The 15,976-nt window shown below is 43.1% G+C and overlaps 1 protein-coding gene across 1 annotated transcript; it reads right to left on the minus strand.

The window, feature by feature from the left end:
- LOC311062992 (induced myeloid leukemia cell differentiation protein Mcl-1 homolog) lies at positions 1–600 on the minus strand (the record flags this gene model as incomplete). Its single annotated transcript, XM_084082211.1, has 1 exon — positions 1–600. The coding sequence occupies one exon, from the start codon at positions 598–600 to the stop codon at positions 1–3; it is 600 nt and encodes a 199-aa protein (XP_083938337.1).
- Positions 601–15,976: the final 15,376 nt, after the last annotated feature.

Consider the following 15,976-nt stretch of genomic DNA (forward strand, 5'->3'; position numbering starts at 1 on the left):
TCACCTGATCAACAGGGCCACGGTCAACCCGATCCCAGCGAACCCAGCCACTGCCATCAGCAGCGTGCTTCTCACCGTGGACTCTGGGTCTGACAGTCGGAAGAACTCCACGAAACCATCCCACGAATTGTTCTTGACCAGCCAGTCCCGCTGGTCATGAAGGAGGTACGTGGAGATCTCCTGGCCCACCAATCCAACGACTGAAGGTTCCCTGAGGCTGTCCTCCTTCATCAGGTGCTGACACACAACCGCCCCGAAGGCCACCAGGCTGGCAATGCGACCCCAGTTTGTGGTTCCATCGGCAAAGAGGCTCTCTGCTACTTCACCCATGAAGCTCATGTCGTCTCCTCGCTCGTCCAACTTGAGTTTGCTGATCATGCCGTTGTACATGTATCGATGCTTTTCAATGAGGCCCTCCACGACTCGTTTCATCGCTGAATGAGCTTTGCTTTGGTGTCTTCTGCTCGGTTGAGATGATGGCACACCTGCGAAGTCCCTTAGGAAACCGCCGATTAGATGTCTCGTGTCATTGTCCAAGATCTCCTCGTCCTGTGCTGCTGCTGATGCTGGACAACTGACAACCGAAGACAAATCCATCATGGTGTCGAGACGTTGAACGTTTACTTCAAGAGAAGACACTGTAAGCCCGTCAACTGGTTCTGTTCTGTTCTGTTCTGTTCTGGAGGCTCTCTCTCTCTCTTGAACGGGTCTCTTTCAGGCGGCAAAGCAGTGTGAGCTAAACGCACGTTGGAAGCTGTTTATATACGGTAGCCGTTGTTGCTGATGTCAGGACAGCAGAGTCACTGCCCATCTTTCGCCGCAGGCTGAAAACCCACCTCTTCAGGAAACACTATCCTTCCTCTTTGCCTGGCCTACTTATTGTTAACTAGTTGTACGAACTCTTGTTTTATTTTTGTATTGTTTTATCGGATCTTGTTTAGTCGATACCCTTATTTGTTTTAGCTCGTGCTCATTTGATTTTGCCAGTTTTGTCTCATCTGTTTAAGAAAGTAGGTAGCTGATATATTGCACTTTTACCTTAGCGCTAGGTATACTCTTGGTTGCTTGTTTTTGCAGGAAATGTGCTTAAAACTTCTGGTGATTAGTAGTTTTCGTTCCCTACCTATGTTGAATACACTTATTGTAAGTCGCTTTGGATAAAAGCGTCTGCTAAATGACTGTAATGTAATGTAATGTAATGTTGCCCCGGGCAACTCTTTCAAAAATCGGTCTGTTGTGCTGAGCGCGCGCGGTTAGGCTCTGACGTCAGCCCAATCCACGTGCCCGCATGCCTTATAAGGTACGCGGGCACGTGGACTGGCAGCGTTGCCAGGTTTTTTGAGAAAAGTAAGCAACCGGGTCTTGGAGAAAAAAAGCACAAAATAAGCAAATGTAGGCCACATGAGCACTTTAAACCGACTTTTGCATCGGCATTTGAGAACACCACTGGTTAAAATAGTTTTTTTTTTTTAAATGGAATAAATAAGAAAATATACTTTAGATTTAGAAACAAGCCCACAAAATCTAACTTAACAGAAAAAGAAGCTCAAAGTCGCTTATATTAAGCAGACGTGGCAACGCTGGTCACCGGCATTCATTCTAAACTCAGCCGTGTGATCCGGTTTATAAAAGATGGTATAGAGGATATGCGCACGCTTAAAGTGAATGGCACATCGAGTGGCAAAGCGAGTGGCAAAGCAACATGCAAAGTGAGTTTAACATTGTTTAATGTTGTTTAATACAATCAGATATGACTTTTCTGTTTGGATGCATGGGCTGTCAAGGCCAGAAAGTAGTTTTTTGACACTCAGTAGGCATTCCTGCATAACATCCGGGTTTGATGATGATGTCACACGCATATCCTCTATTGAACTCAGGCTAAGGTTAAAGTACAAAAAGTACTCATTGTGCAGAATGTCCCATTTCACACGTTCATAATGTATACAAATCTTTGAAAATAGCAGATCTACAAGCTCACAATGCGTTGCATCGCGACTCATTGTGAGCTTGATCAACAAAGAAACTAATATTAAGTTCAAATAATTGTAGCAATATTTGTCTCAAGTGGAGTAGAAGTAATTAAAAGTACTGAAAATTGGAAATAATCAAAGTAAAAAGGCCTCAGAATTGTACATAAGTAGGCTACAGTACTTGAGTAAATGTACTTAGTTACTTTACACCACTCACTGCCCAGGTAGGTATTCTGCTGAGCAAAGCCACAAATCACACAAAGTTTGCACTGATCTGTGACAGACAGGTAAATAATCTGCTGCACTGCATTGACAACAACATGGATCATTAACTGAAAACAACTGTAACACAGACGGCTTTAGGCTACTATTTTATTTATAAACACTGCCGTTAGCTTGCAAGCTAACTCACCATGTTTATCTTTTGTTTATGAATGCTGAATTATCGCACATAAAACTGACACGTTTTGTTTACATTCGAACATCATAGAGTCATAACGTTACAGAATTTGCCAATATTGGCATCTAGTGGTTACTGCTGGTATTGCTACGTGAGGTCACCTGGGGGGAGAATATTTTATACAATGCATCTTGATTGATTGATTGATTGATTGATTGTAGGTTATGACTTTTACAGGGGCCAGTTTCGAATTGCAGCCACTGGCAGTTTTGAAGGAGAGTAGGGTTTTACACTCCTTCACTACATCGTATAAAATGATGTGCAAAAGTATTGATAGTTATGAACCAAATGGACCCTTACAGGTCTATAACTCTGAGAGTTCAGTTCCATGGCCTTATTACAGTACATACCAAACTGGTGAGGGTCCTTGAAATTATAACGTTTGAGAGCCACTGAGCTGCCCAGGGTCACATTATTTCATAATCAGCCTATGATCTCAGGTACATTAAGACTAACACATTATAAAGGACATGGAAAGATGAGAGCCAACACAGATTGGCTGAACTTGATGTCTTTAATACTTTGACCTCGGCTTTTGACCGGTCACTGGTCAGTGGTCAATCAGTGGCACTGAAAGAATTGTTATGGTATTGGAGGAACACAGAGATGAAATGTTCTGAAAACAGTCCCTACTAAGAGGAATATTGTGAATTCCAGAAGCCGATAGATAGCACACAGCAGACAGAATGAGACATTTCTTCCTGTAGAGAACATATATTATCAGACATTGGGGTGGGCACCCTGATATCAGCTAGTACAGTAAGGCCCTGGCTTATGGATGAAACATGTCAGGTTGACAGTGAGACGACAAATATGGAGCCAGGCTGAGTTAGGCTAAAATATGCCACTATTATATTAATTTGACGGGTTAGATCTATTATCAATATTGTCCACAAAATACATCATTTTTCACATCTATCAGTCTATTTGGAGACATGTGTTATGCCTAATTTGTTTACATTTTTTTTTTAAATAAACTATCCAGTTAGTTTACACAGTAAATACAAGCTACAAGCGCACAACGCGTCGCAGACTATTTTCAGTCATTAGTTATTTTAAGATGAAAGAGTCATTGAATTGGTCAAACTAGCTACTGTATAGAATGCATGTTCACGCATTTTCCAAAAACCTGAATGGTCTCGGATAGTTCATATTAAAAGCAAAAGTTAGAGCCTCAATCTGCAATTTCTTCAACTGGAATGTAGAACATAGATTTAGAAAGATATGAACAAAACATCATAATTCTACATATTGTGCTAATTGTTTAGGAAACACTCAGTTTCACAAATCACAGATTGGGCTAACAACAGTTTTCAGTCATGAGATTTTATTTTGCTTTAAACTATGAGTGTTACCAACACCATGATGTGCTGTCACCAACCAAATGTCCCTTCAGGTGGCAACAGCCTGATGATGGTGTGTAATGGAGGAATAGCTCAGATGGTAGTCCATCACCAGAGGTCCTGTTCACTGAAGACCTCCACAATCATCCCCATACAGAAGAAGACAACCATCAGCTGCCTGAACGACTACCGTCCAGTTGCGCTCACACCCATCATAACCAAATGCTTCGAGAAGCTGGTCCGGACCCACATCACCTCAGCCCTACCCCCCGGGTTTGACCCTCATCAGTTTGCATACAGAGCTAATAGGTCCACAGAAGACGCCATCGCCACAGCTCTCCACTCTGCCCTGAACCATCTGGAGAAGCGGGGAAGCTACGCACGGCTGCTCTTTGTGGACTACTCCTCTGCATTTAACACCATCATTCCTGACAGACTGGTGAGCAAACTGTCTACCCTGGGAATTCCAAATCCCACCTGCCTGTGGATTAAGGACTTCCTGTCTGACCGCCCCCAGAGGGTGAAGGTGGGTCGCCACATCTCCTCCAGCGCCAACCTCAGCATCGGCTCCCCCCAGGGCTGTGTGCTGAGCCCGCTCCTATACTCCCTCTACACCCATGACTGCACCCCGGCCCACCCCAGCAACTCCGTAATAAAATTCGCGGACGACACCACAGTGGTGGGGCTCATCTCGGGGGGGAGATGAGTCCGCATATAGGGATGAGGTGGAAAGGCTGTCGATGTGGTGAGGAGAGAATAACTTGGCCTTGAACATCCCCAAGACAAAGGAGCTAATCATCGACTACAGGAGGTTAAAGTCAGACATTCTGCCCCTGATAATCAACGGTGACGCTGTAGAGAGAGCCTCGGACTTTCGCTTCCTAGGGGTGCATTTGAATGACGACCTGACCTGGACCACCAACACCACTGCCACTGTAAAGAAGGCACACCAGAGACTGTACTTCCTGAGAATACTCAGGAATTACCATCTTCCACAGGAACTGCTGGTGTCCTTCTACAGGTGCTCAATTGAGAGAATCCTCACCTACTGTATATGCGTGTGGTTTGGCAGCTGCACCGTTGCAGAGAGGACGGCACTCCAGGGAGTGATCAGGTCTGCCCAAAAAATTATCGGCTGCTCCCTCCCCTCCCTGGCTGACCTGGACAGCTCCCGCTGTCTCAGGAAGGCCCATAGTATCCTAAAGGATCCATCCCACCCCGGGCACTGCCACTTAAAGCTGCTGCCTTCGGGCAGACGATACAGATCGCTGAGGGCAGGAACAAATAGACTTAAGAACAGTTTCTACCCAAGAGCAGCAGTGGCTCTCACTGTGGAACTAAATGAGAACTAACATATGCACTTTATTGCGATATAGGACACTTTTTAAAAAATCGACTGGTCTAGTTTTCTGTATTTTAATATATATAGTTTTTGTATAATGCACTTTTAAGGGGTTTGCTACAATTTTGTTGTTCTTAACTGTAACAATGACAATACAGTTCATTCATCCAACAACCCTATTTGGTTACTGTTGGATTGTTGTCCAATTGACAGTGTGTGATTGTTGGCATATACACATTATACTGTTTTATAAAATATCAACTCAACATCACAACCATGTAACCTTTACTGTCTTATGCAATATATTATATTATTTATCCCTATTTATCCAGGTGATTTAATGCAGCAATATGCAACTTTTCTCTTCTACCCCGGATTTGAACCCGGTTTCCTGCACAAGTGCTGACATTTTTACCATTGAGCTAAATGGAGCCTGCATGCTTGCTCGGGGGATAAATTGAATCTTGACCATCAGGTCAAAATTGTCAGTCAATAATAGAGCAGGGAGACAAAATACAACCACCCCAATTGTATAAGTTATATTGTATTAACATACTCTACCACACAGATCGTACCAAATTAGATGAAAAGTTACATTGTGAGGCTTTAAGCAGTAAGAGTGGTGACTACCCCATGCTGGCCTATTTGACAAGAAAGGGTGAAAATCATGAACCCCTGCTCTACCCCAAGTAATCACACACTGTAGGACCCCTAAACACAGAGCTAAAAGTGAATTCAATGACACCCATTGGAGGCACCACAACACAAATGTCACTGTGATCTTCCAAGTAGTAACGGCTGCAACCTTGGATGACAGGTCTGCAGATCCTGTGTCTGCAGACACAAGCCACCTCCCTACTCCTCCTAGTGGCAACAACCGTCTTCCACCTTGGACCATGACGGAGGCGCGCCGACTCAGCAGACCTTGAGGCCGAGGAGTTGCGCCCGAGCGCCTCCAGGCGCGAGTGCCCGCAACGACCGGCCGAAGGTCTGCTAGTCGACTCAGCGCCGTCCGAGTTATGTACCGATAGGGACAGAATCGTAAATATTTTTGGTGGGGACTGCGTTTGCCCCAATACGAGTATACATGAGTCACCGAAACACTAGGGGGGCAGTAATGTCGGTCCTGCTGGCTCTGCAGGCCTGTCTGCAGAGCTTGCTGTCTGCAGACCGCCCCGCCCCTTCCCTTCCCCCAGGCTGCAGCCGTTAGCTTCTCGTGATCTTGAGTCACGTGACCACACCATACTGTTCGCCTGTAATAGGCTTAAATTAATGGGCAGGACCTATTTCTTACAAATATTGCCATATGTAGGCTATATCTTAATGGGTTAATGCCTGTGTGGAATTAACATGCAGTACAGGTTGGAATTCAAGCCTATAACTTCAGAAGAATTACAGTGCATAGTCACATTGTGCATTTTTCATAGATTTATTAGAAAACTAAAATATGTACAGAAAATGGCCTACAACCTTAGAACAATAACAGTGCATATACTTCTACATCTGCAAAACATTTTTACATTTAGAAATAAAATCTTGAAACTAAGTGTAAGAAGCTTACTGATTCAGAAGGCATTTGTAGAATCGGTTCCAGGTCTTAATGGGTTCAAATCTATCAACATCATTTACAGTATATCTTCAAATTTCCCATTGCCATGAACATTCATGTCCTCAAATGTTCCATTTTGTTCAGGGTGAAACCTCGAGTCTCTTGCATTTCAACATTTTTATCCCACGATTTCCCCCATTTTTTTCACCCAGTGCCAATTGCCTAAGCTGTAACCCTGGGCGCTACTCTCCCTCTGCCAACCTTGGGAGAGCCCCGAACTGAGCTCATGCTCAATGCATGAGGAGTGAGCAGGCCGCTTCTTATCACCGGACAGGGAGGGGTTTCCCCACAGGGGTACCATTTTTATAGTCTTTGGCATGACTGATGATGGATTGAATCCTGACGTGACCTCCCAATCTCAGGGCAGACACTCTAGAAAGTAAAAGAACATAATAAGGGTATTATTATTATTACAAAGGTAAATGAGTGCAAAGAAAAACAACTGAGTGCTCCAAATGATCCAGGTAAACATCAAACCTGTAGCATCTGTATGCATGATGAGGCCTGAGGCTAGCTGGTGGCCTCACCATCATCTGTCCTGCAAGCAGGACAAAAGAAATCCTCCGCAATGGGACTGGGGGGGATTTCCTACACAGCCCATGTGGAACCAGAGACCACAGGTTGTGCATTAAATCTGAAAGAAATAATGAACTTCATTTAACAAACCATTATCACAACACAGTTAAAATGGAAAGACCTTTTCATGAAAGTACGTTTTTTAAATGCAACGCATATGTTTCCATGAAAGATTATGTGCTCCCCATGTAAAACATTCAAAATCCTCATACCCAGTCATTAACTTGGTCTCCTTCCTCCTTCCTTCTCCCCACAGGCACGACACAGCTCTGATATGTCTATTTAATACAGTACATTTAATTGTTTAGTTAGGCTGATGCAGCCTACCAGAGCTGTTTAGCAGAAATGTCCTGAATGTCCAGAAATGCTCGTTGACAACCGAAGACAAATATGCATCATGGCGTCGAGACTTTGAACGTTTACTTCAAAAGACACACTGTAAGCAGGTGTATGATTGTCTGTCGACTGGTTCTGTTCTGGAAGCTCTCTCTCTAGAACAGATCTCTTTCTGGCAGCAAAGCAGTGTGAGCTGAAAACACGTTGGAAGCTGTTTATATTCAAAAATCGGTATGTTGTGCTGACCGCGCGCAGTTAGGCTCTGACGTCAGCCGAATCCACGTGCCCGCATGCTTTATAATCTTCTCCCGTCACCGGCAGTGTTGCCAGGTTTTGTGAGAGAAGTAAGCAACCAGGTCTTGGGGGGGAAAAGCCCAAAAGAAGCAAATGTAGTCCACATGAGAACTTTAAACCGACATCGGCTATTTGAAAATTTTGAAATAGCCGATCGCGACGCGTTGTGAGTTTGTAGATTTATTTTCAAAACTCTTGCAATATAAAATGTGGAATATATGGAATATATTTTTGAAACATTCTTTCTAACAACACAAATGCTCCCCCTGGGCAGTGGGGACAAAACATTTTCATGAAAACATTTGAGAACACCACTGGTTAAAATAGTCATTTAAAAAAATTGGAAGCAAGAATATATAAGCAAATATACTTTAGAAACAAGCCCACAAAAAGACATTGTGCATTATCAAACAAATATGGCCTACAACCTTAGAACAATTACAGTGCATCATAGATTTTGTGCATTATCAGAAAAATGTAAAATGTATTTGTACTTTAAATAAAGGTTGAGTTGGATGATGCAAACTGCACAAACCTAAAGTGCCATCCTTGTGCAATTTCCAAAAAAGAATGAAGGGGAAATTGCTGTAGAAAAATAATCTAAATATTCAAAAAGCATCTGTGTCATTTTATACTTTTGGTTGGCAATTCAAAAATAGATATACAAGCTCATAGTGCTGCACTGAGAGCTTGTACATCTGCATTTCGTTTTTTACATTTAAAAATAAAATCTTTAAACTAAGTGTAAGAAGCTTACTGATTCAGAAGGCATTTGTAGAATCGGGTCCAGGTCTTAATGGGTTAAAATCTATCAACATCATTTAGTATATCTTCAAATTTCCCATTGTCATGAACATTGCTGTCCTCAAATGCTCAATTTGTTCAGGGTGAAACCTCTGTCTCTTGCGTCCAACACATTCACCTGATCAACAGGGCCACGGTCAACCCGATCCCGGCGACCCCAGCCACTGCCATCAGCAGCGTGCTTCTCACCGTGGACTCTGGGTCTGACACCCGGAAGAACTCCACGAAACCATCCCACGAATTGTTCTTGACCAGCCAGTCCCGCTGGTCATTAAGCAGGTACGTGGAGATTTCCTGGCCCACCAATCCAACGACCGAAGGTTCCCTGAGGCTGTCCTCCTTCATCAGGTGCTGACACACAACCGCCCCGAAGGCCACCAGGCTGGCAATGCGACCCCAGTTGGTGGTGCCATCGCAGAAGAGGCTCTCTGCTACTTCACCCATGAAGCTCATGTCGTCTCCTCGCTCGTCCAACTTCAGTTTGCTGATCATGCCGTTGTACATGTATCGATGCTTTTCAATGAGGCCCTCTACGACTCGTTTCATCGTCGAATGAGCTTTGGTTTGATGTCTTCTGCTTGGATGAGATGACGGCACACCTGCAAAGTCCGTTAGGAAACCGCCGATTAGATGTCTCGTGTCATTTTCCAAGATCTCCAAGTCCCGTGCTGCTTCTGCTGGACAACTGGACCGGTCGATTTCACTGCCCGTCTCTGAGGTGCACTGCAAAGAGCTAGCGTCGGTGTCATTGTCACAGAGATCGTGTTGAGAGTCACCAAGAGGCGACATTGTAGGAGGAGAGTCGTTTACTGGCAACGTCCTGAGCTGTCGTGGCGTCTCCTCGTCGGGGACAACAGCAGCATTGATGCAACAGTGTTGAGGATTCCGACAGCATTGAGATGAAGAACGTCTCTGAAGCTGAAACGAGGCATTTCTCGGGCCATCGTCGTGTATGATGATGGGCCCTTCTGCAACAATGGCTCCACTCTGAGCAGCCATGAGAAGTTGCTCGTTGACAACCGAAGGTGGTTTTGAAGAATCGGCTGACAAATGCATCATGGCGTTGAGACTTTGAACGTTTACTTCAAAAGAAGACACTGTAAGCAGGTGTATGTCTATCGACTGGTTCTGTTCTGGAAGCTCTCTCTTGAACGGGTCTCTTTCTGGCAGCAAAGCAGTGTGAACTGAAAACACGTTGGAAGCTGTTTATATACGGTAGCCGTTGTGCTGAACAAGCACGGTTAGGCTCTGACGTCAGCAGAATCCACGTGCATGCATGCCTTATAAGGTATGTGTGCACGTGGACATTTTATAAGCAGGGGTGAGCTCTAGGGGGTGCTCAGGGGCTCGGTGACACCTTAGCGGCGGTCATGATGACATATAAGAGACAGACAGATATACACGCTACTATACAGAATGTCATACAATCAGTTTACAGGTTACTGGTATGAAAAGTGAAAAATATGTACAAAAGAAGAAAGAGAGAGGGGGGGGGGTAGGTTAGGTTAGGACATGGGGTAGATTAGGACTTGGACAGGGGTCATTTTTGAATTACAGCCTCCTGAAGGTGTATCTTTAGGGCAGTTTTGAAAGTGAGTAGGGTTTTATGATCATGGACTTCATTAACATTTTGGAAGTTGAATTGAATTGAATGTACTTGAATGAACTTGAATTGAATGTGTGCAAAAATATTGATAGTTATGAACCAAATGTACTCTTACAGGTCTATAACTCTGAGAGTTGAGTTCCGTCTCCGTGGCCTTATTACAGTAGCCTACATACCAAACTGACTAGGCTCCTTGAAATTAAAACGTTCGAACCACTGCTGCCAATACAAGGGTCCCATTATCTCACGATCTCAGCCAATCTGTGTTGGCTCTCATCTTCGTTCTGTTTTTATTTTAACTTAATATTCTTTTATGTTTTGTACATAAAGTACCAAAGTAGAAAGTACTCATTATGCAGAATGTCTCGTTTCACAAGTTCAAATGTACAAAAATCTTTTTTGAAATAGCTGATCTACAAGCTCACAACATGTCGCATCGTGACGTGTTGTGAGCTTGTAGATCTGCTATTTTCAAATAGCCAAAGTATAAACAGGGCTGAAGTGATTAATGTATGTTTTGTAATAAGAATCATACAAACATCTATAAAGTAACTAGTAACTAAAGTTTTCCAATAATTGTAGTGGAGTAAAACGTACAATATTTGCCTCTGAGATGTATTGAAAATTGGAAATACTCCAGCAAAGTAGAAGTACCTCAAAATATTACTTAAGTACAGTACTTGAGTAAATGTACCTAGTTACTTTCCACCACTGTACTCATCTCTCCACAAGAGGATCAATATGCAGCAACAGCCCCATTCTGCAATCTGCAGTGTGAATATATTGTCTTAATTTTCAGTTTTATTTGATCATGCTATTCTTATTTTATATTCTCTTAGCTCTTTAAAATTGTATTCAAATGTAATTTTATATGCTCATGTGTGGCCATGCGATCTGTCCCCTGACGGCAACTCGGTCGCTTTAGCTCCCTCGGTGGTCCTTCCGCGGGGCTCCAGCTCGCCTGAGACTGCGCGCCTCCGTCATGGTCCGAAACCAAAACAACCAAAACCGAAACTGAACTATTTAAGTAATCTCTGTCGGTAGGTCAGTATGTCTTGATAACACCCAATGAATGGTCTGATAAATCGCGGGTAGGTAAGTAGGTCGCCTACTTCGCCCATTCAATGGTCTGATAAAACGTGATAATCTCCCATTCAATGCATTGATAGCATCCGAATCAGGTGCATGCACCCTGACAGTTAAAGATAGCTGTTAAACCAAAGAGCCAGTCAACTGTACCACCACTGTCCTTTCCACTGAGGTCACAATACTGAATGGAATTCATTCATCATTCAATTTGATACGGCTGCTGGCATTTCTCGCACTTAATATGTAGGAACTTCATCTTGTTTCCTGAAATGACACACTAAATGAATAATTCCATGAACATAGTATTGAGGGGAACAAAACAACAGCAAAAAGGTATATTGGCCACTAGATGTCACCCTGGTGACATTTTCAGTTTATTATTATCCTCTGCCTATTTATTATTTATTTAATGTGTTTATTTTTGTTATGGCATCTGTGTGTAATATTAGACTATGTAGAAAACCTGTAAAACCCAAGAATAAATCATTAAAAAAGTTACTATAAACTCACCTTGAACTCAGGATTCACCCCTAATTCTAAAAGTAAGAAATATCGTACAAACATAATTAGGGGGACAGCAACAATTAGTCTGCCAGGAAATGCCCCTTCCCCCCCAGACCAGGTGAATGTCACATGAAAACAAACATCCCCAAAGACAAGTCAAGACATGTCAACAAAATTTGATCCCACTGATTCTGAAAACAGAAGTTAAAGGAGGGTGACCACCCCCCCTTTTCCACTTCTGTTTTCCACTTCAGGAATCAGTGACGTCAAATAATGCTGGCATCGTGTCATCTATATGTATGTATATGTGTGATTGATGTACTTTATTTAGTAAGATATATACATACATCTATATGTATGTATATGTGTGATTGATGTACTTTATTTAGTAAGACATGACAACATCAGTACATGGAAGTACAAACAATTCACAATACAATGTCTAATAAACTGGGAGGCTCATTAAGCACTAAGCTTGTTTAAGATGAGATCCCCATGCACACAAATCATGATGACATAAAAGACAGACAGACATACACAAACTACTATACAGAATGTCATACAATCAGCTTACAGGTTACTGGTATGAAGAGTGAAAAGAAATGTACAAGAGAAAAAAAAGAAATAGGGGGTGGGGGGGTAGGTTAAGACTTAGACGGGGCATTTTCGAATTGCAGCCTCCTGAAGGTGTATCTTTAGGGCAGTTTTGAAAGTGAGTAGGGTTTTGCACTCCTTTACTCCTTTTGGTAGGGCGTTCCACATTTTTGATGAATAGCATGAGAACGAGTTCATTCCCTTTGTTGAGCCAAATCTGGGTTGCACATGATTTGTGGAGCTGCCTCTGGTGTTATGATCTTCATTAACATTTAGGAAGTATTTAGACAAATACAGGGGGATTCCAATGTTGTGGTGTATCTTGAAGACCAGGCCCATAGCAAGTTGCTGTACTCTGTCCTCAAGCCTAAGCCATCCAATCCTAGCAAAATGAGCAGGGGTTAGATGGGTTTTGTGATTGAGGCCAAGAAGTAGCCTTACTATTTGTTTTGGGATGTTTGGAGCCTTGTTTTTAAGGCCTTGGCTTGGAGGTGTTGTGATACCATGAAGTGCATGCATATAAAATATCAACTTTCTGTTAGCTTATGATAATAAAGAATAATAGCTATAGTGTATGTGGCTCATATATATAAGCACGCACGCACGCACGCACGCACGCACGCACGCACACACACACACACACACACACACACACACACACACACACACACACACACACACACACACACACACACACACACACACACACACACACACACACACACACAGTATCCTGCACATCCAAAAAAAGTAGTCAGCAGGCATATAAACTGTAAAAAAGGGATGGACCTTCCATAAGGAATTAAGGGACTGCACACTCCAGAGAACAGAGATGGACAACTTACTACTGCAGAAAGTGATTTATTAGCACGACGCCGTGAGCTTCGTCAGGTGCTATACAAAGGTGACACTATATATGTATGGAACACTGAAACCTTTTATATAGCGCCTGACGAAGCTCACTTCCTTATGGAAGGTCCATCCCTTTTTTACAGTGTGTGTGTGTATGTATGTATATGGCATGTATATGTATGTATATATATATATATATATAACGTATAACGTTGTATAAAGTTTGCTTGTTCTCCCCGTGTCTCCTAAGGTAGGTACCCTCACAAAAAACATGCAGTAATCCTGGTCTCTATACTGCCTCCCACTGGTCAGCCGGGGCGCCTGATGGAGGGGAAAGGAACTGGTTGGAATAACGTGTTCCTCCCACACGCTACGTCCTACTGGGGAAACTCCCCCACCTGTCAGGTGATAAGCAGCGGCCTGCTCACTCCTCATGCATTGAAGGAAGCATGAGCTCAGTTCGGGGCTCTCCCCAGGCTGACTGAGGGAGAGTAGTGCCCAGGACTACAGCTTAGGCAATTGGCACTGGGTGAAAAAATGGGTTACAAAAAAATGTATGTATGTATCCTAGCCCAGGATGGTGTTTACTGCTGTGTTCCGCCCAGATCCTGATGTGTTCTTCCCATATCCAGTCCTCCCCAGTAGCAACAGTCTCAGGTCAGACGAAGTGGGAGACACTATAGTGAGTCTGCTGCCACTGAAACACAACACAATGAAAAAACTATCAAACTGCACCACAGATGTATTGTACACAGTGCTCAGCCATGCCTACAAAGTCTTGTAAGGTCCTGAATGTCTCAAACCCTCCTTCAGCTAAAGTTGGAGAAACAGAGGTTCATCATATGAGCTTACAATATCTGTAGACAAATGCCAGTGGAGTTAATGTCTCTTAACTCCACTGTCTCTTACTCCATTACATACTTTTTATTGACTGTTTCAACACCGAACGAGACACTTAAATATGATACATATAAGTTATTATCAACATCGACAACATTTGATTTTGTCATTTAACTATGTTTAGAGAATAATGCTAATTTTACCGGCCAAATACCATAAAAAATAAAGAGCTCTGGCAAATCACACAAGAGCAAATTGAAACAGCTGGAAAAGGTCTGTCGAGGTGGAACTCTGGGAAAAAATAACATCAGGAAGCGGAGAAGATCGCCCAACACCGAACCAGCTGGAAGAAGTTCATGAATGACCTATGCTCCCCAAAGAGCAAAAAGGTTTAAGTAAAGTAAGTCAAGATAATAATGCTCACTTTTAACCTGCTGGACTGTATGAAATGGCAGCATCGGATCACTAGCTAGGACAGATCCATTCAATGCTGTGTCTCCTCCTCACTTGTAAAGTGGAGTCTTCATCCGTGGTCTCTCCACACACTGTAATGCAACACAGACATCAATGGACAGGTACCAATGAGAGGGAAAGGGACATCTGCTAGGCCAATCGAAATTTTACAAAAATATGTAGGCCCCTTCGACCTATATTACAAGGCTCCAACTATAAGGCCTTCGGACAAACGATGATGATTAGCTCAGTGGCCTCCATGAGTCTTAATCCATCCCTGTCTAGTACAGGTATAAGCATGACTTATACCTTTTTTTTGTTTTACGTATTTTATGTAATTAAGTCATGACTGTCAAATAGATTTAGAAGTAAACATAAAATTAACTAATGAAGATTTAATTGCTTTTTCTGTTTTTCGGTCTCATTTGTGCTGTGAGACCCCGCCAATTTGTGCTGTGAGACCCCACCCTGCTACAGACGGCCTGGCACCTTTACAACATTTGCATTATTTTGTCATCATGCTAGTTGATAAGTAAATTAAGGAGGAGTGTTTCATCTCTGTGTGGGACACAGAGATGATGCTTAGGGGAGCCTTTGGTATTTGGTGTATAAGCTGTTACAAATCAGTGTGAGACTTGAGTTCGACTGATGTTGTTTTCCATACATTTCTGTTCTGCTGAAAGTCTTGAAACTCCTTTTGCTACCAAAATATATCGCTCATTCTTCTCGACTGTGAACTGTTGTCTCTGCCTTATTTTGTCTCCTATTTTGACTCAGTCCCCATTCAGATTTGCATCCACATGATATACAAGGAACTGTATCACCAGAATTAGAGGAAGTAACATCAGCATGGAAAAATGCGTAAAAAAGAGTAACATGGACTCACTATATGGAGGAAGCCCACTCATACTGGTTGTCCTCCTCAGTTGAGTGGAGCCTGTGTTCTCTCCATCCTCTGCAACACAACATAAACACAGATGTATTATGCACGTGCACACATAGACATCAAAGGGGGCTTGAGCCCCTGCCCTTTTGGCCGTCGGTAAAAAGTGCCCTCTCCAAACCATGGGTGCAGCATTTACTATTGTACAAAAGGCTGGTGCGTGCAGTGTGAGCACGCAGCACAGGCCATCGGGCGCACGCAGGCACGCACCTGCGGTTAGTCAGCGCTTTTTTAATCTGTCAGAGCGTGCGGTGTTGGGTGTTCACATCAAACAAGTTGCTCAGACGGTTCACGTCAGTCAGAAGCAGAGCTGCCAACTCTCACGCTCATAGCGTCATTAGCGTGAGAGTCACGCATCTCA

This window comes from Gymnoscopelus microlampas (assembly GCF_963454915.1).
Source record: "Gymnoscopelus microlampas genome assembly, chromosome: 16".
Lineage (NCBI taxonomy): Eukaryota > Metazoa > Chordata > Actinopteri > Myctophiformes > Myctophidae > Gymnoscopelus > Gymnoscopelus microlampas.